This window comes from Centroberyx gerrardi, chromosome 14 (assembly GCF_048128805.1).
Source record: "Centroberyx gerrardi isolate f3 chromosome 14, fCenGer3.hap1.cur.20231027, whole genome shotgun sequence".
Classification (NCBI taxonomy): Eukaryota; Metazoa; Chordata; class Actinopteri; order Beryciformes; family Berycidae; genus Centroberyx; species Centroberyx gerrardi.
In genome coordinates, this window is record NC_136010.1 from 4,979,437 (window position 1) to 5,001,936 (window position 22,500).

A 22,500-nucleotide genomic window follows, 5' to 3' on the forward strand; every position below is an offset into this window, starting at 1 on the left:
GAAAAAGTTCTTGCAATGTTGTTTCGGCACTTTTTTGGCGGCTTTGGAGGGAGAAAGACAGAACGAAGGCGAGGGAGTGATTTTGAGTGCAATGTCGAGGCCCAATCTGTAATCCAAACATAAACAAAGGCTAGGTATGCAGGGATTTTATCAAGTACAAACACCTGCAGTAAATGACGGAGGGCAGAAGCGAGGGAGGGAGAGAGAGAGAGAGACAGACGAGGTTAAGATGAGAGATGAGAGGGAATAAAGGAATTGCTGAGGGAGGGAGAGGAAAAAAAAAGAAGGACTAAGCACTTGGCTTGTTTGGGCAGATAGAGAGCGAGCCCAGGAGGAAATAGGTCACAGACAACAAAGAGACGAGCAGCACGGAGACACACAGAGGAAACGCAGCGCAGTCGTCGGCCGCCAGGCAGAACACACACCGGGGAGCATCAAACACGCCGGGATTTCCGACATGACAGTTGTTTTCTGCGGCCCTGAAAGCATCAAACCACCTTGACGTGTCGAAATCTGAACTTGGGTTTGGTGAACAGCTGTTTTTGTGTGAGGTTTCTGGAAGCGAAGTGGACCGTTAACCATGCGTGTGTGCTTTTTAATCAGGGTGTTGTTCTCCAGAAGTGAGATTTAGGAAGCCGAAGACAGAGATGAGTATAAGCTAAGATTTCTGGTTGTTGGTCGTCATCATAAGACGTCATAACCACCTATATAATCAGAAAAATAATTAGATTTACAGACAAAATGTGAATTTTTTTGCCATCTCGGCCCTTCACTCTGGGACAGTTATCAAATCAACTGTTTGATTGTTTGAGCAACGGCTTAAAACCCATTTTTATTAATCCTATAGTTGCTTGTGGCCTTCTTTATCTGATGATTGTTTGTATATTTGCTTTTCATTTGTATATGTCGGCCTATCTTTGTATGCACCTCCCTTTTTTTATTATGTGCAGCACTTTGTAACGGTGTGTTGTAAAAAGTGCTATATAAATAAAGTTATACTTACTTACTATGATGTATACTGTGAGTTTATGTCAGTCTGAACTCTATTCCTTCAAATAAAAAGTTGGTCAAAGTGAGTTTAGGTGGGTTCATCCTCCACTACATCTCTGGATATGACTACAAACTAAACAGGCAATTTAGCAATTAGCATAGATTTGTTCAGGTGTACAGCATAGGAACAATATGAACACTATAGTCTACTAGCTGGTCTCCAGACTGTGTTGCAGGCCACGGAGCATTGTTTATATCACTCTAATGAAAATATGATATAGCAGTGATACTAACGGAGGTTGTGAAATGCTGCCTGAGTGGCACTGAATTAGGAGCCTCAAATGACGTGTGTCAACTATCACTTCTAGTGCGTTCAGGGCTTTAGTTTAATGGGAACTGCATCGTACGGGTGATTTGTTTTCTCAGCACATGCAGCTCATACACTGTAGGTGGAGAGATAACAGCACTGAGAGTGAAACCCATGATCAGAATCCTACACATGCTCTAATTGGGATAATTCCTCGTGGAATAAATTATAGTGAAAAATTACCCCCCCCCCCCCCTTTACTGAGGCACACGCTGTATAAAACACTCTTGTGACGAAGTTGGAGGTTCAAAGCTGTTTTTCACTCCGCCGTCACATGCCATCCTCTCTCTCTCTCTCTGCATATTCTCTTCATCATTCCCTATTACATCTGACAAAGAAGAACGGCATGAAAATAACAATAACACTACTGTTATACGACGCAGAATCGGATGGTAATCTTTAAGGTGAGACGATAAGGAGAAGCTTTAATGATCCCTCAGGGGAAAGCAGGTGTACTACCTAATAAATGTTATGAATCTAATAGAAAATGATCTTTGGGCATTAGAGACTGAGTGCAATAACACACAGCACTCAGTTGGTTTAAAACTAATTGGCTATTTATTCTGCTGGAGACTGAGGGCCATCCATTACACAGAGAAACCTCAGCATCCACTGTTATATTGATGCCAGTCACTCTCTACCTCTCTCTCTCTCTCTCACTCCATCCATCCCTTCTTTCTTTCAGTCTTCCCCTCTCTTTCTTTCCCTTTCTTTCTATTGCTCTCGCTTCCCCCCTCTATCTTTCTACCTCTTTCCATGTGTCTTTCTCTCTCTCTCTTCCTCTTTCTCCTTCTCTTCCTCTTCTCTCTCTCTCCTCCCTTCTTTTTCTCCTCCTCCTCTCTCTCTCTTTTCCTCCCTCCCCTCCTGTCTCTCGCTCTTCAGCTCTTTCTCCTTCTCTTTCCCTCCCTTGCTCTCTCTCTCTTTCCCTTTCTATCTTCCTTTCTCTCTCTTCCTTGCTCCATCTCTCTCTCTCCATCTTTGTCTATCTCTGCCTCCCTAGTTTCTCTCTCTTTCTCCCTTAGACTCCCTCTTCTCTCTCCCTCTGTTTTCTGTCTGTCTTCTCTCTCTTTACCCCTATATCTCTCTCTTGTGACTCTTTATCCCTCTCTCTATTTCTCCCTCCCTCTCTCTCTCTTTCTCTCCCTCCCTCTCTCTCTCTTTCTCTCCCTCCCTCCATCATGTACTGTATGTAGGTGTTTCTACTCAACATCACAGCTATTTGTTATTCATGATGGGGTTATCTCTCTCTCTCTCTCTCTCTCTCTCTCTCTCTCTCTCTCTCTCTCTCTCCCTCTCTCTCTCCCTCTCTCTCTCTCTCTCTCTCTCTCTCTCTCTCTCAGATCAATGTCACTCTCCAGGGTTAAGTGTCTGCAAGGTTTAATTGCTGAAACAGCAGTTTGTTTCTCTCATTGATTCATTGGAAAGTCTGCGAGAAACCGCACCGGCTCTTCAGTACAGGGCAACATAGCTGTGTGTGTGTGTGTGTGTGTGTGTGTGTGTGTGTGTGTGTGTGTGTGTGTGTGTTACCTGTGGACAGAGCTTCTTGTCAGGTTTGTTGTTGGGTCGCGCCCCTCTTTTCTTTTGGGAGTTCTGCAAAAAGAGAGATACACAGACAATCATTAGTAAGGCTGAACCACAACTACTAGACTCTTTTTTTCATTTATTTATACATCTTATACAATAGAGAGAGAAAGGAAAGATGGCAGAGAGAGAGGGGAGGTGATGTGTAACGTAAGCGGAGAGCGGGAATCAAACGTAAGTTGTCGCAAATACACAACATACACTGATTTACCAGGACGCCCTGCAACTACACTATTTTAAAGGAAACCTGAGTAAAATTCTGTCCAAATATATTATTCTTATTACATGATACTGTGATAATGACCATCAGTAAAACAGGAATATTTAACTGTTTTAATCCTGAGAATTCCCAAATTCACTGTGGCTATCATTTATAACGGCTACAATTCAAAACTTTTTTTTGTTCGTTTTTGCTTGTTAATTTCACAGCATGTCATACTCTGTAAATTAATGAGAGTGCTACAAAGAAGAGGAGACACAGGAGGAAAGCCTTCTGGTGGTATGGAAAACACACACACACACACACACACACACACACACACACACACACACAAGCTCCCCAATAAGCAAAGTATGTATATCATGTGACACGGCGCCTTGCTCTCTCTTGCTGCGCTTCAGCTGTCATCACCATGGTGAGGTTTATCATTCCCATGGTGATTTTTATCACCACGGCGACGCTGATAAGCGTGTGGAATTACAGCTGGGGGTGAGGGTGGGGGGGGGGGGGGGGGGAGTAAGAGAGGAAATAAGGGAGAGAAGGGGAAAGAAAGAGAGAGAAAAAAATAGCGAGAGAGGAAAAGAGAGGGAGGGAGACGAAGAGAAAAAAGAGAGGGAAAGATATATATATAAGCTGAGACTTAATGACATAAACGAAGCTAGCGTTGCTAATGACTGCTCCGTTCATACACACACACACACACACACACACACACACACACACACACACAGCAGCCTCTGTTCATCTAAGTGTCTGCATAGTGCATTAGACACTCATAAATCATCATCCTTCTTTCCCTTAGAGCCAAGACCAATCACACACACACACACTCACACACACACACACAGAAACACACACGCAAACACACACACTTAGGACAGACGCTGCAGTGTAAGTAGCTAAGCTCATCTGGCTCCGTCCGTTTCCATGGAAACTGGCTACTCTCTCTGCAACGAACCACCGACAACAAAAGGAGAAAAATGGAGGGATGGAGGGAAGATTTGAGGAGGGTAAAGATGGAGGGAGGAGAGAAATCAAAATAAACAAGACGCGGCTCGTCTCTCGTTAGGAAAGAAGCTTTTCTAAATGAACACAAACAAAATGAAGAGCTTCATTCAATAACACAATGTCCGCCTTTTGAAGAAAAGGACAATTCAGGTCGTCTCAAGCCCTTTGCAGACAAAACAGTTTAGTTTTTCTTAGGAAAGAATCATATTTTTGTATTGTTTTTTTCTCAAAAATGGAAGCATTTTGGAAATAAATAGGAATTAAATGGGTTATTAAGCCCCAAAACATGCAAATAACCTGTCTGTCCATCTGTCTGTCTGCCTTTCTCTCTCTTTCTCCTGTCCGCCCTTCTTTTCTTTTCTTTCTTTCTCTGCCTCTGTCCCTTTCTCCCTCCCATCCTCACCACTCCTCCCTCTCCATCCTCCCTTTTCTCTCTTCTCTCTTCCCTTCCATCACTCTCTCAGTTATTTCGCTCCCTTTCTTTCCCCCCCCTCCCTCTTGCTTCTCCCATCTCTCCCTCCTCCCCTCCCCTCCCTCCCTCTCTCAGTCCCCTAACCCAGTTTAAGATCAGTTTATCAGGGGGCCAACAGTCTGTTAATGGCTATAAACTCAGAGATCAATAGGCCCGGCTGATAATGGGACCATTGATTCTGGCTGGAGGTGGAACAGATGTCGGAACTATTGGATCAGGCTTTCAGCTGAGGGCAGACGGAAAAAAGTCTAATGTGTCACCGAGAGATTTTAACATGTTTAACACGTTATTCTGCTGGACCCATGAGAGGAAGGTCACGGCACTGAATATCACACCTTCAATTATTTGCATGAATGCTGCCTGAACTGCAACCAAGTTGTCAAACTGCTAGACAGTTGCCTGACCTGAGAAATGGTTGCCTGAACTGACAGTTGCCTGGATTGTTTGTTGTTGTGCCGGCACAACAAAACGGCCTTGTGAGGGATAGAGGAGTTTATCAAACACAGTCAAATCTGCATGAAAAGTCCCACAGAGTGAAGAAGACAGCAACTCCCAAGAACAGACTGTGACCGCAACCTTTCTTTTTAAAACACAACGCTCACTTTAGTGTTTACAACCGACAAGTTTCGACATTTTGTCATTGTCAAAGCTTGTGGGGTTTTTCCCCCAGAGTGTCCCGGTCTGTCAGTGAGCTGCCTGAACCGCCATACAGTTTCCTGAACTGATTATCAGCTGCCTGAGCTGTTGCTGAGCTGCCTGAACTTTCACGTTGTGTGAACTATAATAGAATAAAGTTTGCACACCTGACAATTTCAGTCATGGGTGCTGGGAGAAAAAAAAGCAACATAAAAATATATAAGGCTCCCGCACACCATCCACTTGCAAATCACAATTTGATGCAGCGACGTTTCGGTCATAGACCTTCTTCAAAGCATCAAACATGTTGTGTGAACTAGCAATCAGTTGCCTAAACTGCTAAAAAGTTGCCTGGATTGTCACTGAGTTGCCTGAACAAGCCATATGAACTGCCAAACAGTTTCCAGAACTGTCAATTAGATAGCTGAACAAACAGTTGCCTGAAACGCAAAACAGTTGAACTGCCGCTGAGTTGCCTGAACTTCCAAGTTGTGTGAACTAGCAATCAGTTGCCTGAACTGCCAAACAGTTGCCTGGATGGTCAAACAGTTGCCTGGATGGTCAAACAGTTGCCTGGATGGTCAAACAGTTGCCTGAACTGATTACCAATTGCCTGAACTGCCACTGAATGTCTGAACTTTCAAGTTGCGTGAACCGGCAAACAGTTGCTGAAACATGTTACCATGTTACATGACTGGATTGGGTGATAGTTGCCTCAGCTGCTAAAGAGTTGCTGGACGCTGGTCAACAGGTTTACCTGCAGCAGGGATCACAAGCCTTCTTCTATCAGACAGAACATCCCATGTAAAAACAATAACTGTGTTTCAGTAATTCAGGTATTTTGCAGCAGAAAGAAGATCGTCCTGAAGAACTGCTGTCATGATGTTCTGTATACTGTATACAGAGAGAGATTTATATATAGAACTGGTTTTGGCTATATTTCTATCTAGAAAATGTTAAATGTCTCATTCCTCGTCCTTTTTCCTGTGACATTTATAACCTCAGGGTCTCCATCACTCTCTCCCCTCTTCCTCTTCTCTCTCTCTACTGTCCCTGTTTTATCCTCTCCTCCTCCTCCTCATCTATCCATCTCCTGTCCTCTCCATGCTCTGTTTCTCTCATCCTCTTTTTCCTCCAGTCCATCTCTCTACTGTCCAGTGTCCCAGCGGTGACCCCCCCCCCCTCCCTCCCTCTCTCTCTCTCTCTCTCTCCAGTTCTGTGTGATTCTCTCACGCCCCTCCAACCCACACCAAATTCCTGTCCTGTCCTGAGCTGAGTGATGTAACAGAACTGTACACAACGTCCACTTCTCTCTCTCTCTCTCTCTCTCTCTCTCTCACTCTGTTACTCTCTCTCTCTCTCTCTCTCTCACTCTGTTACTCTCTCTCTCTCTCGCTCTCTCACATACACTTGTTAACAGTTCACTCTTTCTCTGTCACTACGGAGAAGTTTTTTTTTAGGATTTTCTGTCTCACACATAAACATAAATATAAGCCACATATACAACAGCGTCCCCACTCTCTATATCTTAACTCTCTCTCTCTCTCTCTCTCTCTCCCTCTCTTCATTTGTCACTAACTGGAGTGAGACCGATATATCGGGCCAACATACCTCTGATATGATGCTGGAAAACCTGCAGTGAAATTTAATTTTCTTTGTGCATTTTATTTATTCATTTAATTGTTCCATTAGGTTTTTTTGTTAATTAATTCTTTCTTTAAAGGCCTAATGTATCTCTGAGTTCCCCTACCATTTAATATGTGTGGTGGGTCACCCTGCCTTGCTAACCCTAAAAGAATTTAATTAGAATGAGTTTCAGTGGAGAGTTTTAGTGTCCCATGATGCTCTAAATGCTGTTTCAGAGGCTTTTTTCCACCCTGAAACACTGAATACACTGAAAAACGTCAAATTTAATGCTATGGAATATCAGCACAACATATCAGTTATCTTTAAATATAGGTATCGGTATCAGCCTTCAAAAGCCCATACTGGTCGGACCCTGACACTGACTCTCTGTCTTCTGTTTGCAGCAGCTAACTGTCATCTGAGGTCTTTTCCACCGACAGAACTGACTCAGAGTCTGTACGACACAAACACAACAGTGACACAACATCAGTGTCAAAGTGCAGAGAAAGCCTGACAGTGGGAGATTTGTCCTCATGGTACCAAGCGGTTTGTTTTTCCACTGTTGGAACCACACAAATGGCTTAGAGTCGTGTGTCTCCTATATTCATTCAGCAGTGGCCACAGCACCAAGGAACTGAAGTTAAAATGGCATTACAGCATGAGAAAATAGCTCAATTTATCTCAAATACAGAAACAAGTACATGTCCAGGGTTTATTGTGGGGTGGAAATGATGAGGTTTTCCATTTCACTTTCTCTTTGATATTCTTGGAAGTTTTCAACTCGCTTATTAACATGCACAGACATCTAATCTGGATTTCCATTCAAGTAATGCAAATTACAATGCATCCAAATAGAAAGGCTCAATGGAAAAAAAAGCAAATTTCATTAAAACTTCCTCAATATTGCGGCAAAGCTTTTTGTTCAATAAGAAATGATGTGATAAATAGCAATGGGAAAGCATTTGTTGAATACATAATGACATAGCGAAGTTTGCATCTAAAGGCTGTCTGTAAAACAACAACAACTGGCCCAAAACCAATCAATTCTTGAAAGACTCTATTGTGGATTTACTTTCTCTCACATGGCCCCATTCTATTTTGAGAGAGGTTCTTTATTCACTTCAACCCAGCTGATGGAAACGTTACTAATTTGCATTTTTTGCGATACTGCAAAAGTTTGCTTAAAATTCACTCGGAAACACGGTTATAGATGTACATGCACAGATCATGACTGCAGCCCAGTTCTCATGTTTCCCAGCCTGCAGGTCTAGAGTTACACTGTAGATAAGATCCAGGTACAGATCCAGGTTATCTGATAACACACATAACAACTGCTGACTGTCGGCTGAGCAGGTTAAACCTGTTGTTTAAACCTTTTATAGTCATAGTATTCACCATATTTTATTATGATCCAAATGCTAATTCTGCACAGGGGGGAAAAACTGAGAAGATAAAAACTGAAATGGATGGGGAGACGGATAGGTTTGAGAAAAAAGTGAGAAGAAGAAGCAGCTACTTTATCTCATATGATCACACCATCTGTCCAGTCCAAAATAAAAACAAAAACCAAGGACGGTAAAGGCAGAGAGCGATGGCAAGAGAGAGATAGATGGATTTCCAAAGACACAAATGCAAGCTGAGCCTTTGTTTGCCCGACTGGACAAGCGGATAGAGAGAAACAGATCAGGACAGAGAGAGAGAGAGAGAGAGAGGGAGAGAGAAGAGGACAGAGAGAGGCAGCGACAGAGAGAAAGAGATAGAGAGACAGATACTGACGGCGATGGCAGAGTGAGGAAGAGGGAGAGTGAAAGAGTGAGAGAGAGAGATGTTGTCATTCCTCCGTCCTGGATGAGGAGGCACGGCGGAGCGAACTCTCCGTCTGTCTCGTCCGATCCGATCTGCGGCTCGACCAGCCGTGAAACTCGGGCGAGAGAGCAGGACCGGATCAGACACGCCGAGGGGAAAGATGAAGCTCCGGGATGTGGAGAGGACAGGAGCAAATACACTGAGAAACGTGTTGAAAGTCAGGCTAGGATCACACACTACCAGTCAAAAGGTTGGACACGCGCATTTTTCTTTATTTTTTACTATTTTTCACATTTTAGAATAATAGTAAAGACGTCAAAACGGTGAAATAACACAAATGGAATTATGCAGCGACCAAAAAAGTGTTAAACAAATCAAAACGATCTTATATTTTAGATTCTTTAAAGCAGCCGCCCTTTGCCTTGATGGAAAGGCAAAGGCTTTGGAAAGAAATTCATGCATAGGATCAACTTCACTATTTATATTTGTCTAAGAAACAAATTTCAAGCATTTAAGCAGAAGCCTTTAGATCGAAATGGCTTTAAGAGAATGAAAAACATAGTACATTCAATCAGGTGGGTCCAGACTGTTGACTGGTAGTGTATAAACTTGAGAAAAATGCTGAAACTCTGAATATGGAAAGGAGAGGACTCTGAGAAAAGTTGTGAAACTGTGGATAGGGAGCAGAGCAGCGCTAAATACACTGAGAGAAATGATGAAACTCTGGATATGGAGAGGGAAGGAGCAAATACACAACCGAAAATGTTGAAACTCTACGTAGAGAGCAGGGCAGGACAAATTACTCTGAGAAAAAACAAATAAACTGAGGCTATAGGGAGAGGATTGCACCAAATACACCGAGAAAAATGGATGGAACTTGGTACAGGGAGAAGGCCGGGACCAAACAAATTGAGAAACTAAGGCTACAGGAGAGGATTGCACCAAATACACTGAGAAAAACAATAAAACTTTCTTGATGGAGAGGATGGGAAGATGGGAATATGCTGAAAAAAATGATGGAACTTGGCTTTAGGAGAGGACAGGACTGAACAAACTAAGAAAAATGTTGAAACTCAACTTAGAGAGCAAGGCAGGACCAAATACTCAGTTAAATTGATTTCCCGACTCTGCAAACACACCCTTAGGATTTGGAATGAAGTCTCTATCTCTGTTAGTTTCATAGTTATGGTTTCAAAAAATGATAATCATCTAATGACGGAAATCCCACATCCAGATCACTGCCAAAATCTAATCAGCTGTTCCTTCGCCCCAGGCTGATCTGTACACCAAACTTCATGGAAATACATGGAAACAAACTAATCGGGGTGAAAAGATGAAAATAAAATACAAATAAAAACGCTGAAACTTGCAGTTCAAATGGTTTAGGCGTCATCAAGAGTAAAAGCTGAACATTTTTTTTTTACAGTGTGCTGCTACGGTCTATAAATGGTAATGGATTTAACAGCTAGTCAGGTCACACCCTGTCACCAAGGTTAACCGACAAGAGATGAGATTGCTCTAAACATACACTGACTGTGAGAATGGATACGTAAGGTGTATGTTGTAGTGTGTAGTGTGTAGTGTGTGTGTGTGTGTGTGTGTGTGAGAGAGAGAGAGAGAGAGCAACGCAGAAACCTGATTTGCTCTCAGTAGACAGCGTACAGACTCACCTGACCCGACCAGGCATGAAATCCTGGGTGCCAGACAGCAGAGAGGAATCGATTTCTAGTTTGAAATGGATTTTCAGGGCGTGTGTCCAGCTGCCTGCGGCATTTTCCATTTTTTTCCTTCATTGTTTACGAGAGAGGAAATATGGAGATCTATGCAAAACCAGCCGATGTGAGACCATGCAACGATTTTTATTCTTCCATTTCCATTTGAGGCTTTTAGCTGACTCTCTTACCAGCTGATAATGAGTTCAGACATGCCGACGGGACACATGTGGGGATCAGACCTGTGACCCAGGGTCTGACATTAACACTCTAACAAGTGCCAAATGCCAGTAAAATGTGTATTTGGCGGATAAATCATTAAGGATTCCTGATTCTTACACAAAATAGCACTGCAAAAAAATAGGTAGGGTGACATATTTCTATGTAAAATGCATATTAATTGCTTAGGCTGGTAAAAAAACTATTCTCGGCAGGTAATTTTGTAGTTTACCGGCCCTCGGCAGATGAACCAAATAAGTTCATTTCAGACTGTGACTTTTCACTTTGCAACAAGGCTACAGTTGCTATGGTTTCCCTACAACAAAAATGTGTTTTTTCTGGCCAGGGACCAAAATGTAGGCTGCAGGTTTAATATGGTTCCCCAAATTATTCTGGAGAAACCGGCATCCAAAGTCACTGGTGATGCTGTGTTTCCAAAGCCTTCCCAAGTCCCTGGATGTGAGCTATAGGCTGAATAACAGACTGTAAGTTTATCTAGACTAACCAACCCAACACACCGCAAAGTCAAATTTTAGGTCACAAGATTTATTTTATTTTGAAAGCGGGGGGTCCCAGGAGGAAAAGTTTCAGCTCTGCACTGAAATACTACAGGAAATACTTTCCTCTGAGGGCAGACATTAGATCAGATTGTCAGATTGCAGAGTGTGTGTGTGTGTGTGTGTGTGAGAGAGAGAGAGAGAGAGAGAGAGAGAGAGAGAGAAAGAGAGAGAGTGGGTGGCTGGAAAGAAAATTGATTTATTTGAAGTGCATGCAGCAACAGACACACATGCACTGTCCGCAGTCACACATGCACACACACACACACACACACACACACACACACACACACACACACACACGGAGGCAAGGGGCCAGTCTCAGCCTGAAAGAACAGGACACTCCCATCTCTACATCATCGCCACCACTCACTGAAACAAAGACACAACACAACACACAATGGGTTGCATAACCAGGGTGTGCGTGTGTGTGTGTGTGTGTGTGTGTGCGTGTGTGTGTGTCAGATAAGGATGGATGGAGGCAGAGAGAAAGAGACAGAGAAGAGATGAGCGTTGAGGGAGGGAGAGAGAGAAAGAGAGAGAGAGAGAGACAATTAGAGAAACGCTGTCAGACAGGACTACGCCTCCTCCTGCTACTACTGCATCCTGCTTCTCTCTCTCTCTCTCTCTCTCTCTCTCTCTCTCTCTCTCTCTCTCTCCCTCTTTTTGGCAATTGCCTTATTGCAAAATAAATAAATAAAATAAATGGACAAAGCCAACTTTTCTGCCTGGCTCTTGTTTCTCTACCCAGCTCCTACCTGTGTTGCATGAATATTATCGAGATATTTGTATTTATTTTTGAATGTCTGTTGCCTGGATGCTGTTGCTTTAACCCTGACATTCCTGACAATCGGATGCTTGTAATGTTTGCAATTCAGGAATGCAGCTTATTCTATATTTGTTGTAAGTCTGGATAACCGCTTCCTAATTCCTAAAAAAAAACCTCCCGATTCCTAAAATGTAAATGCAGCGTTAAGTGGCACAATACTGTTGTTCGCTCGCGGAGGAAAGCGGCTCACAGCAGATAAGACGAAGGCAACACCAGCGCTCTCTAAATCCCCCAGTCCTCTCAGCTCATTACTGCACACACACACACACACACCCTCGCCGTCTCCACACTCTGCGGCGTCTCTCACACTTTCACACGGGTATGGTGAAAACATGATGACACCCCGCTGGCCACGAATTAGGAAATAAACAACCCGTTTATCGTCGACGTTTCGGGCACAAAGCCTCTTTGTCAGCTCGGATGTTGTCAATAAACGGGGCGTTGCAGTTCAGGATTAAAGCGTCCAAACTTGATTCTTTGCCTTCCTGGTGTTCATAATGTAATAAAAGTTGATAAAAATGACAGTGGAGCTCCAGTAGAAACTGTTCATGTGGCAAGTGAGCTACAAAGGAGCAGAACAGGACAGCAAGAGGAGAAAACAGAGCATCACTTCTTCCCTAAAACCATAATTTAGCAGCCAGAGAAACTGTTGTGATTCCCAACGTCTACACCCTTTAAGACTTGTTTTAACGCTTTCACACTGAGAAATAGCAGAGCTGAAGAAACTGGAAAACAGGGAAGAGAGCATAACGACAAAAAAGAAAGCAGAAGAGAGCAGAAGAGAGAAGAAGAGTGCAGATCCAGAGGCAGAGGAGTGAAGGATGGACGAGCTTTCCTAAACCATCACACTATCCGGCTCATTAGAGAGGCCGGTGGATTTTAGGGATTGAAGAGCAGGCCAAGAAGTCATTGAAGCTATTGAAGGTGTAAATATAATTATAGCTGCTATTTTCTTGTGGGAATTTCAAGATATAAAAACACTGGTTTGTACAGAAAGTGGATACAGGAAAAGTCTTGGAGGAACACTAGAGATATTTCGATTCTAGACTTCAAAACAGCAGTCAGTTGGTGGCAGCTTGGCCTTTCTAGTCAAATGCAAAGAAAAGGACTCTCTCTCACACACACACACACACATACACACACACACACACACAGATAGACATTCTCTCTCTGCCTCTATATCTCCTTGTGTGCAGCTTCCCTGTTACTGCAGAGGTGTGAGGATGGAGGGAAGGAGAAGAAAACGAAGGTGAGGTGAAGACAGAAGTTCAAGTTCAACGTCAACCCAAACAAGCACAAAATTTCACAATATGATATTATGGAACGGTAGAAATTCCTATTAAAACTGCTTTGGAAACTGTTTTGAACTGACATCAGGAATATATTCAGGTCCTGATTTCACAAAACGATGCAGGCGGCAGCTCTTTGTCTCCAATTTTATTTTGCCGTTATATTTACACGGGTTTTCAGCGTTGGCGCACCATCTATTCAACATGGAAATATTTGCTTGGAGAGGAGAGGAGAGGAGAGGAGAGGAGTGAGGAAAAGCGATGGGAGGAGATGCTGATGAATGAAAGAAGAGATGAATGAAGAGTCTGAAACTGAAAAACGAGCGACTGCATCAGCTGTGGATTGGAGGATAGAGAGAGACGGAGGAGGAGGAGGAGGAGGAGGAGGAGATGTGCTGAGTGAGGAATATTAACAACCGAACCGTCTCTTTCCAGCGCCTGGGGTTGTCGGGCCGATAAGGTCGCGACCCCAACAGGCTGAGAGAGAGAGAGAGAGAGAGAGAGAGAGAATAACACAAATCGAGTGTGTTTTTCTGCCGTCTATCTGAAATCGAGGCGAGCGTGGAGTGTCAAACTGTATTGGCAGGAAGCCTCGTCTCAGCAGCCAGGCACCGGAACAAAGGAAACCAGCAGAGTGGATTCATTGACTCACAAGGGGGAAAAAAATCACGCGTGCATTGATGTGTTCAGTTTTGCTATATGCTATCTTACAGTATTTTCCTCTGTAATTTGGTGCTTGGGGGCATTTTGAGCTTTAAGTTCAATATCCAGTTACTGTAATGCTGCATAATGCTAATATATCTTGCAGAGCTGCGAATGTTGTTCTAAAGTAGGACACCATTACATTTTATTGATCCGTGGGGGGAATTAGGTCGTTGCAGCAGCAACTATTAATATGATACAGAAAAAGAAATATAGAATATAAGACCGAACTTTTCAGAAGCCAACCAATAGAGAATCATGTAATCCTTCAACTGAGCTGAAAACATGAAAATCACCAAAACTGGAGTTACGAGGTTTTCATGCAAAAACAGCAAAATGCAGCTCAGCACACTTAACTAGACCGTATGAATGTGAAGTATGGGAAATGTATGCATGGAGCATTGTTCTTGTCATAACTAAATTACTAACTCTAAACATCAGCACTACACTATACGTTTTACAGGGAAATATGACCAATTCTGTTATTTTAATCTCATTTTTTCTCTTACAGTGGTGGTGTTGTTGCACCGTGACTGGACGAACGCAGAAGAAAGAGTTTTATCATCCCCTTTCTCACTTCCCGAGACCCATTTCCCTGTCAACACCAATATTAATCAATATAGGCTTAATGAAAGTTCTATGCTGCTCGATATAAATGATCGGACCCAGCTGTGAATTAGCCCTCATGTTCTGCTAAATTAGCTGGAGCTGAACCCACCTGTTCCCATAACAGAGACGCATTACAGCAACTACAGGTGGAGCATAACAAACAGACTGTTCAGCTAGAAAACCATTGCTATTTGTTCCCTGTCAATTTGTATATGATTTACATATGATTACACACACAGGGGGTCTCCAACACTGCAGCAATTTGATAATATTGGCTTTGTGCAATTATCATGAACGATATAATTTCTTGCGTATCTTTGAATGTTCCCTCCATGTCTGCATCTCCTGTTGTGCAAGTTAATGCGAAGGTAACGTGAGACTTAATTGATCTCCGTGGGGAAATTCTGTTTCACGTTGCAGAGCGCAGGGTCAACAACACAACAGCAGCCCCGGAGCTGGAGACAAGCATCGGTGTGGGGCTTCAGTCTGGGCCTGCAGCTGAACTCTCGACACCAGTTAACACTAATGCATGCCATTCGGGGGCCATTTTTACCAAAGTGCCGCGGTCTTCTAGAGTCAAATTCATTCAGGGCAACTGGTAGTGAGATTCTTCACTCCTCTACGGCTCGTTTTTCCATTTTTGTGTTAAATGTGGTCATGTGAAGCCCTTTGAGACTGTATTGTAACTGTGATTAAGGGCTATACAAATAAACTGGACTTTTGTACACATCAACTCTGATCTTTACTGAGCGTCTTCAAGCTGATTCTGGGCTCTTCATCTATTAATTTCCATGGACTGCAGCTGTATACTGATGAATATAGCTAGAAGATATATAGCTAAATCTTTTTATGACAGTAAAACATCATATACTATACTATTCTAAAACATATAGCATTTTACAATAAATCATATTGTTGTATAAGCAGTGCTTCTACGTGTAATGCTAAGCTATGTTTGCTAGCGGTTCAGTTGCTAATGTTAGCTAGCTAGCCAACATTTCTGTATTCTCCAGAGAAGAGATGAAGGCAGCTGATCAACTAGGGAGCCAGAGAGCTGAAGTCACATTCAAATAAAGTGCTGAATTGATTCAAATAAATTAATAAATAGATACATTGAAATAAATTGATTGATTGTTAATATACGGTTTATATGTCATCGTGGGACTGGACAGAATCTGTACTTGTTATCCAAAGCGCTTTACTTTGTGTACATTTTGTACCGGTTTGTACAGAAAGTGAGTCTAGGAAAAGTCTCGGAGGAACACTACAGATATTTCAATTCTAAATTTCAAAACAGCAGTCAATTTATGGCAGCTTGACCTTTTCTAGTCAAATGCAAATAAAAGGACTCTCGCTCTATATAGGGGTTCGATACCCAGGTTGGGAATCAAACCCCTAACCCGGCATTTCAGTGCCATATCGGTCAGTCTGTGTGTTTGCTATATAGCTAAAACTGAGCTAACTGAGGCATATTCAGCTGTATCTATTTGTATGCTTTCTGCATGGCTAAAGCCAAGAGAGTGAATGGTCAATTAGCATAGGATTAGCATAGCGACGCAGCGCTGCAGGACTGATGGGAATGGATATGACACCGGCAATCTGTAGAGCAGGTGCCACACACACACACACGCAAACATGCACACACACACACACACACACACACACAAACAAACACACTCAAGTGCATCCCCAGTCTGTCTTTCTCATTTTCTCCTCCACTTTGTCTCTCCTCGTTCTTTGTCTTTCTTTCTCCCACTTTCTCTTTGTCTGCCGTCTCTTTCTCCTTCCTCCCTGTCACTCTCTCACTCTCTCACTTTCTCTCACTCTACACCCTCACCCCTACACACACATACTCTCTCTCTCTCTCTCTCTCTTTCTCCATCTCTATCCTTCTTCCTCTCCCTCTCCTCCAATAACTGATAATGACAACAACAGGCTGTATGGCAGACGGACAATACCAATCTCCTCCCTGTGTTTACATTGGCTCACACACACACACGCACACACACACACACACACACGCACACACACACGCACACACACACACACACACTGATATATGCAGACACAAACAGAGGAGGTGCATGGTGCAAAGAGAAGTGAGTAGGGGAGAAGAGAAGAATGGAAGGACAGAGGAGAGGAGAGGAGAGGAGAGGAGAAGAGAAGGATGGAAGGACAGAGGAGAGGAGAGGAGAGGAGAGCAGAGGAGAGGAGAGGAGGAAGGAAGGATGATTGAAAAAGAGAAGGGGGGAGGGAGGGAGGGGTAGGAGGGGAATCTGAAGCAGAGGAAAAGGATTTGCAGTTCTTTGTTACCAGAACCACTGCTCAGTTCCAGCCACTTCAATTCCAAAAAAGGCTTGTGCGTGTGTGTGTGTGTGTGTGTGTGTGTGTGTGTGTGTGTGTGTGTGTGTGTGTGTGCGTCTCCAGTCACTCTACTTATTAAGGCAGTGTGTTAGTAGGTGACCTTGAGCAAATGAACACCAGTTGAGGTACGGCTTTATATTGATCTGAATTATTCATGTGTGTATGTATGTATGTGTGTGTGTGAACATGAGCATATGGGTGTCTAAGTGTGTGTACACATGTGTGTGTCTGTGTGTTTGTTTGTCTAAGTGTGTGTGTGAGAGAGAGAGAGAGAGAGAGAGAGAGAGAGAGAGAGAGAGAGACAGAGAGAGAGAGTATGTGTGTGTGTGTGTGTGTGTGTGTGTTCTGTGTGTCTGGTGGTGTTGGAAGCTGAATAGAGCTATGTTTCCAACAATAGGCTGAGAAGAGGCTGTGTGTGTGTGTGTGTATGTGGGTGTGTGTGTGTGTGTGTGTGTGTGTGGTGGGGTCACAACGTAGAGCAACAATAGGAAAGACAGGGTTAACAGGGGTAGAGGAGGGGTTGTGTGTGTGTGTGCGTGTGTGTGTGTGCGTGTGTGTGTACTGCAGCAGACGTCAAGCCTCAACACCAAATGCCTCTCACACCTCCTTCCTCCTTCCCTCCCCCCCTCGATCTGTCCATCCCTCCTCAGGGTCCTAATGCCCCTCAACATTCATTACAATACTAATAGTGTTTAATATGAATAAACAGGTACCAGATCATCTGTCTAACAGTGAGAAACACTGTGGGCACTTGGGGCAAAAATGCCCTTTAAAGTTCATAAAATGCCTGTGAAATAAAAAATGAAGGGGGCAGAAAATGCCACCGATAATTACTAGTCTCCTTTTTTGCATTTCATCCTGTTCACATTTTTTTGTCAAATATTCATGTGTGAATGTGACTACTGTCCCCTTTAGGCCACCATAGCTGATTCATGGGAGCCTGTGACCTGGGGATTGTTTGGATTTCTGGTGTTTGTTGATCAGAAAACAACAGAGTACACAACCTGAAGCAGTAGGAGATGTTGGTACCACACAGACACAAACCAAACCGCTGCACCAACAACAAATAAAACAAATAATATCGTAAAAAAACTCAAGAACTGAGGGATGTAAGATGGACTGTTTGGGGACAGAGCGTCTTCTGGAAGGCAATGGGAAAGAAGTTATAACAAATCTTGTTATAGTGTTTATTTGCCAATATGCAATGCAAATGTATTATTTCATAGTTCAATAAAATTGCCCCCCAAAAAAGGACCAAAATGACCCTAAAATCAGATCAAGGGGGCAAAAAGCAAAAAATCAGGCTGTACGTTGTACAACGCTGTACAACATACAGGAATAATCAGCAGGTATGTATAGTAGGGCTGCATGATTACAGCTAAAACTATAATCCTGAATATTTTGCTAGATATTGTGATCGCAATTACTAATCAAGATTATCTGGGTTTTTTTTTTTGGCATTTTGGCATTTATTAGACAGTTTTAAAGTCGAAAGAGACAGGAAACACTGGGTGAGAGAGGGGGATAAAATATTTTTTTAAATCATTTTGGCATTCTAAATTAAATGAAATGTTTCAATATCGCCAATATAGATATATTCTAGGATAACTTGTCGTGGGAAGCTAAAGTTATGATATACATTTTTATGTGGAGATATAGGACGAGATACAGGAGAAAGGCATTGGGATATGCGGAGACACATGACAGAGACAGAGTGAGAAGTGTAATGAAGCAATTTAAAAACAACGTATGGATAAGCTGAGGAAAAGGGGGATGGGAGGAGAGGAAAAGAGATGGATGGACTTGAAAGACAGAGCGGGAGGTCGATGTCTGGAGATTTTAATATTTGATTCCCTAATCTGCACTACTTTGGGGAGCAGATTCAGATAGCGGAGGATGCGGCGTCCATTTACCCCCCTCCAACGCCTCGATAAGCACAGACCATAATAGGTTACCATGGCGACGGCTTCTGCAGCCCGTCGCCAAGGCACCCCCTGTTGGCAACGCGGCCCTTTGGAACAAATTGATGAAAAGACGGGGGAAAGAGACGGAGGAAAAGGAGGAAGGAAGGAGATACGGATATACATATATATATGGAGGGAGAGGGAGGATGGAGCGAGGGATGAGTGACGGGACGGTCAGAGGTGGAGAGGGAGAGAGAGAAAGGAGAGAAGGAGGTGAGAGAGAGAGGGGAGGGAGGAAGGATGGGAGAGGGATGGAGTGAGAAACAAAACAAAAACAAAGTACAGGAAGCGTGGACCCTTGAAATCCTCTCGACACGAGCCGCCCTCGCTCTTCAAAATCAAACAAATCATGACTAATGACTACAGCCAACACAACTCTCTCTCTCTCTCTCTCTCTCTCTCTCTCTCTCTCTCTCTCCTGCTCCTCCCTTTTTGCTCGCTCTCATTTACCGACAGCGCTTCGATAATGAAACCAGAAAATCAAATCATTCGCACGCCGCCTCTGATGAGACTCAGGTGAACCCAATTTAAATAAATATCATCAACAGCGAACAGAAAAAAAATGTCGGTGTATATTTGAATGTCATTTACGGGCATAAGAGCGGCGACATGATGAAGCTGGACAATTCACCTGTAAACAACAGCGCTGAAATAAGGACAGAATAAGAGAAAATGATTAAATTCTTGCAGCAACACACTCCTGCGCATATGCGTTTATAATTTCCAGGTATAACAGCGACGATATGATGAACTTTTTCTCTGAAATGACGATAAGGGCGTGAAGGAAATAAGGGAAAATGATGAGAGGCCGTAAAATATTCCTCTGCCGCACTTTCTTCACTTTAGCTTCTCTTTCTCACTCACTCTTCTTCCATCCGTCCCTCCCTCCATCTCTCTCTCTCCCTCCGCAGGAAAAAAAACCAATATTCTTCGGTGTATATTTGGAGATAATAACGCGTCGTAATTCTATCGCAAAGCAACATAAGTCTAGCATAAACACGATCTATCGTTCAAACGCTTCCCCCGCATCGCAGCTCCATATTATCATCTTTGTAAACATGAAGAGAGCAAAAGAGTGAAGAAAGACAATTTACGGGTCCAGAAGTTTGTTTACTTTTTTGTTTACTTCTGAAATATGGGTCGGATGTTAGAGGAAAGAGGGGAGAAAGCATCAAGTGAGTAACTCAAAAGGAAACGCTGGCATCCCTGGACACATTACTTTGATTGAAAATAAGGAAAAAGTGTTTCGCTTAAATGTTGCATAGTGTTTCTTTTCATAAATATATAATGTGTAGCTGCTACACCTCCCTTCAGCTCTGTTCTCATTTGATGCGTTCCTTATTGCTGCAGCTGATGTGTTCCAACTCATCCTGCATGATTAAATACAGATTGAATAATCCTGTGTGTGCCTGCTGCAGTACATGTGTCTTTAAAGCAAACTGATCCAGATAATGATATGATTCCCATCGCTGAAAATAATCAGTGTGGTTTTCAACGTGGGGGTCAACAGGGGTCCTTTGATGAGTTGTTAAACTTCAGCATTATTCCATTTACAAGAAGTTAACACAATTAGAGATCATAGAAAATTGACTGTTTGGGTCTGTTATCTCTCTAGTCATGGAATTCGGGACAAAATCATATCTAACACTAAAAATATTCTCTGATTTGGGTCAGAGAGACGAAATCTCATCAATTGGGGGTCTGTGGCCCTAATGTGGACTAAATTAGGGGTCCTTGACATGAAAAAGGTTGAGAGTCACTGCTCTAAATCATAATATGTTTACTAGTCAGCTTGCCTGGACACATAAGATTTAAACAAAGCAATGTGTGCCAGTACGCCTCTTTTTACCTCCTGAGATCTTACTGGATGCCAACAGAAATGTGTTCTTGGTAAACTTGCCTGGTTAAGAAAGGGTTAAACCTGCAGCGTGTGTCTCCTGAAGCTCTCTTCATCTTCCCCTCCCTCCCTCCCTCCCTCCCTCCCTCTCTCTTTTCCCTCTTGCGGACACCTGAGCTGCCAGCAACTGTTACCACACAGTCACAGAGAGAAACCATATGTTAATGAGAACACACACACACACACACACATCACAAGCTCCTCCACCAACCACGAGCAGGCTCCATCTGTTGTGTGTGTACCTCTGTGTGGCGTGTGTGTGTGTGTGTGTGTGTGTGTGTGTGTGAGACAGAGGGTGTCCCAGCAAACCACAACAAAACACCCTGTTGGATCCTATAAATAGAGACCGTCGTCTTCCTGCAGCCTGTCTCTCTCTGTCTTAAAGTCGAGATGAAATGAAAAATGCCTTTTTAACCCTTTTAGATCACATCCCCGGTCATATTGTGCACCTATTTAACAATATATGCCCAAAAAAATACAAAAAATCAATTTCTTTGTATTCTTATATCAAAATTCAATCATGTTTTCTTCCTGTAAAACAAAATATGCCGTGTGCTTACGTAAGCATGCCCGTAACTAATTTCAACCAATAATATCATGACATCCACCCATCAATCAATCTTCAACTTTTAGCGCACAGAGCTAAGAGGCTAAGATTCATTAGTTAGCTAGCTAGCAGCAGCACGGTACTTCGGTGTGTCTTCGGGTGTTATGACACGCCCACTTTTCAACGTTCAAATCAAATTCCTCCCAACGTTACGTCCCGCCTGTCTTTCCTGTTTCGCTCGGAAATACGTCACGATACGGAAGTTAGATACTCTCGAAATGCCGTTTCATCTCGACTTTAAGGCCCTGACACACCAAACCGACGTCAAAGAACCAGTGGCGACGAAGGCCGACTGTTGCGTCGCCTCACCTCGCCTCACGTCGCCTGCGTCTGGTCCAAAAAGTTGCACTTGAACACACCGCAAAGACTACAGCCGACGGCCAACTAGCACGCACGTTCTGCGCCTGCGTGAGGGGAAATAACTCTCCGTACCAGCAGGTGGCGGTAGTCTGTGTTCGTCATTCAGAAAGGGAAACCGGAAGACCTGCGGATATGCAAACCGTAAACAAAGCAGCGTTTGCTTACCAGTTTCACACCACTCTCGCTCATCACAGACGGTTTCGCTACTTCTAATCGAGAATATGTCTGATAAGAAGTTGCAAATGGCACTGGCGTTGTCAGCCCTTGGTCTTTTGGTTGTGGAAGAAGAAAGGAAGAGGCGGAGGCGAAAAATAATCGCTTGCTTTCGTCACTTCCGTTTCTCTTCTCGTGCCAATCAGAGTGATCTCTCTCACCGACGGGCTCCGACGCCGATTCAACACGCTCAATCGGCCGAAAAGCCGCCGACGGGGGTCCGACTAGTGCCGACGGTGCGGGACACACCGCAAAAACTAGGGACACCGACGCTTACCGACGGCCCGACATGGTGTGTCAGGGCCTTTACTGTAGGCTGCATTTCACATTTGAGACATTTAGCCGACACTTTGTCCAGAGCCTTGACCTTCCACTGAGTCCAACAGTAAATTAACCTTCAACTCTTCATCACCAAGATGAGGAGCAGCCAGCAGCGCCTTCACAGGGCTGGAAATAAGAGAAATAAAAGCTA

General features: G+C 43.4%; 2 protein-coding genes across 2 annotated transcripts in view; both read right to left on the reverse strand.

The window, feature by feature from the left end:
- The window catches only part of LOC139916118 (B-type lectin plumieribetin-like), a 209,926-nt gene that overhangs the window by 181,398 nt on the left and 6,028 nt on the right, over nucleotides 1–22,500 (reverse strand). The gene's annotated exons all lie outside the window — the stretch shown is intronic.
- The window catches only part of mtcl2 (microtubule crosslinking factor 2), a 127,365-nt gene that overhangs the window by 35,908 nt on the left and 68,957 nt on the right, over nucleotides 1–22,500 (reverse strand). Inside the window, exon 5 of the mRNA XM_071903984.2 lies at nucleotides 2,885–2,947. Within this exon, the coding sequence (XP_071760085.2) occupies nucleotides 2,885–2,947 (63 nt within the window). The remainder of the gene's footprint in view (nucleotides 1–2,884; nucleotides 2,948–22,500) is intronic.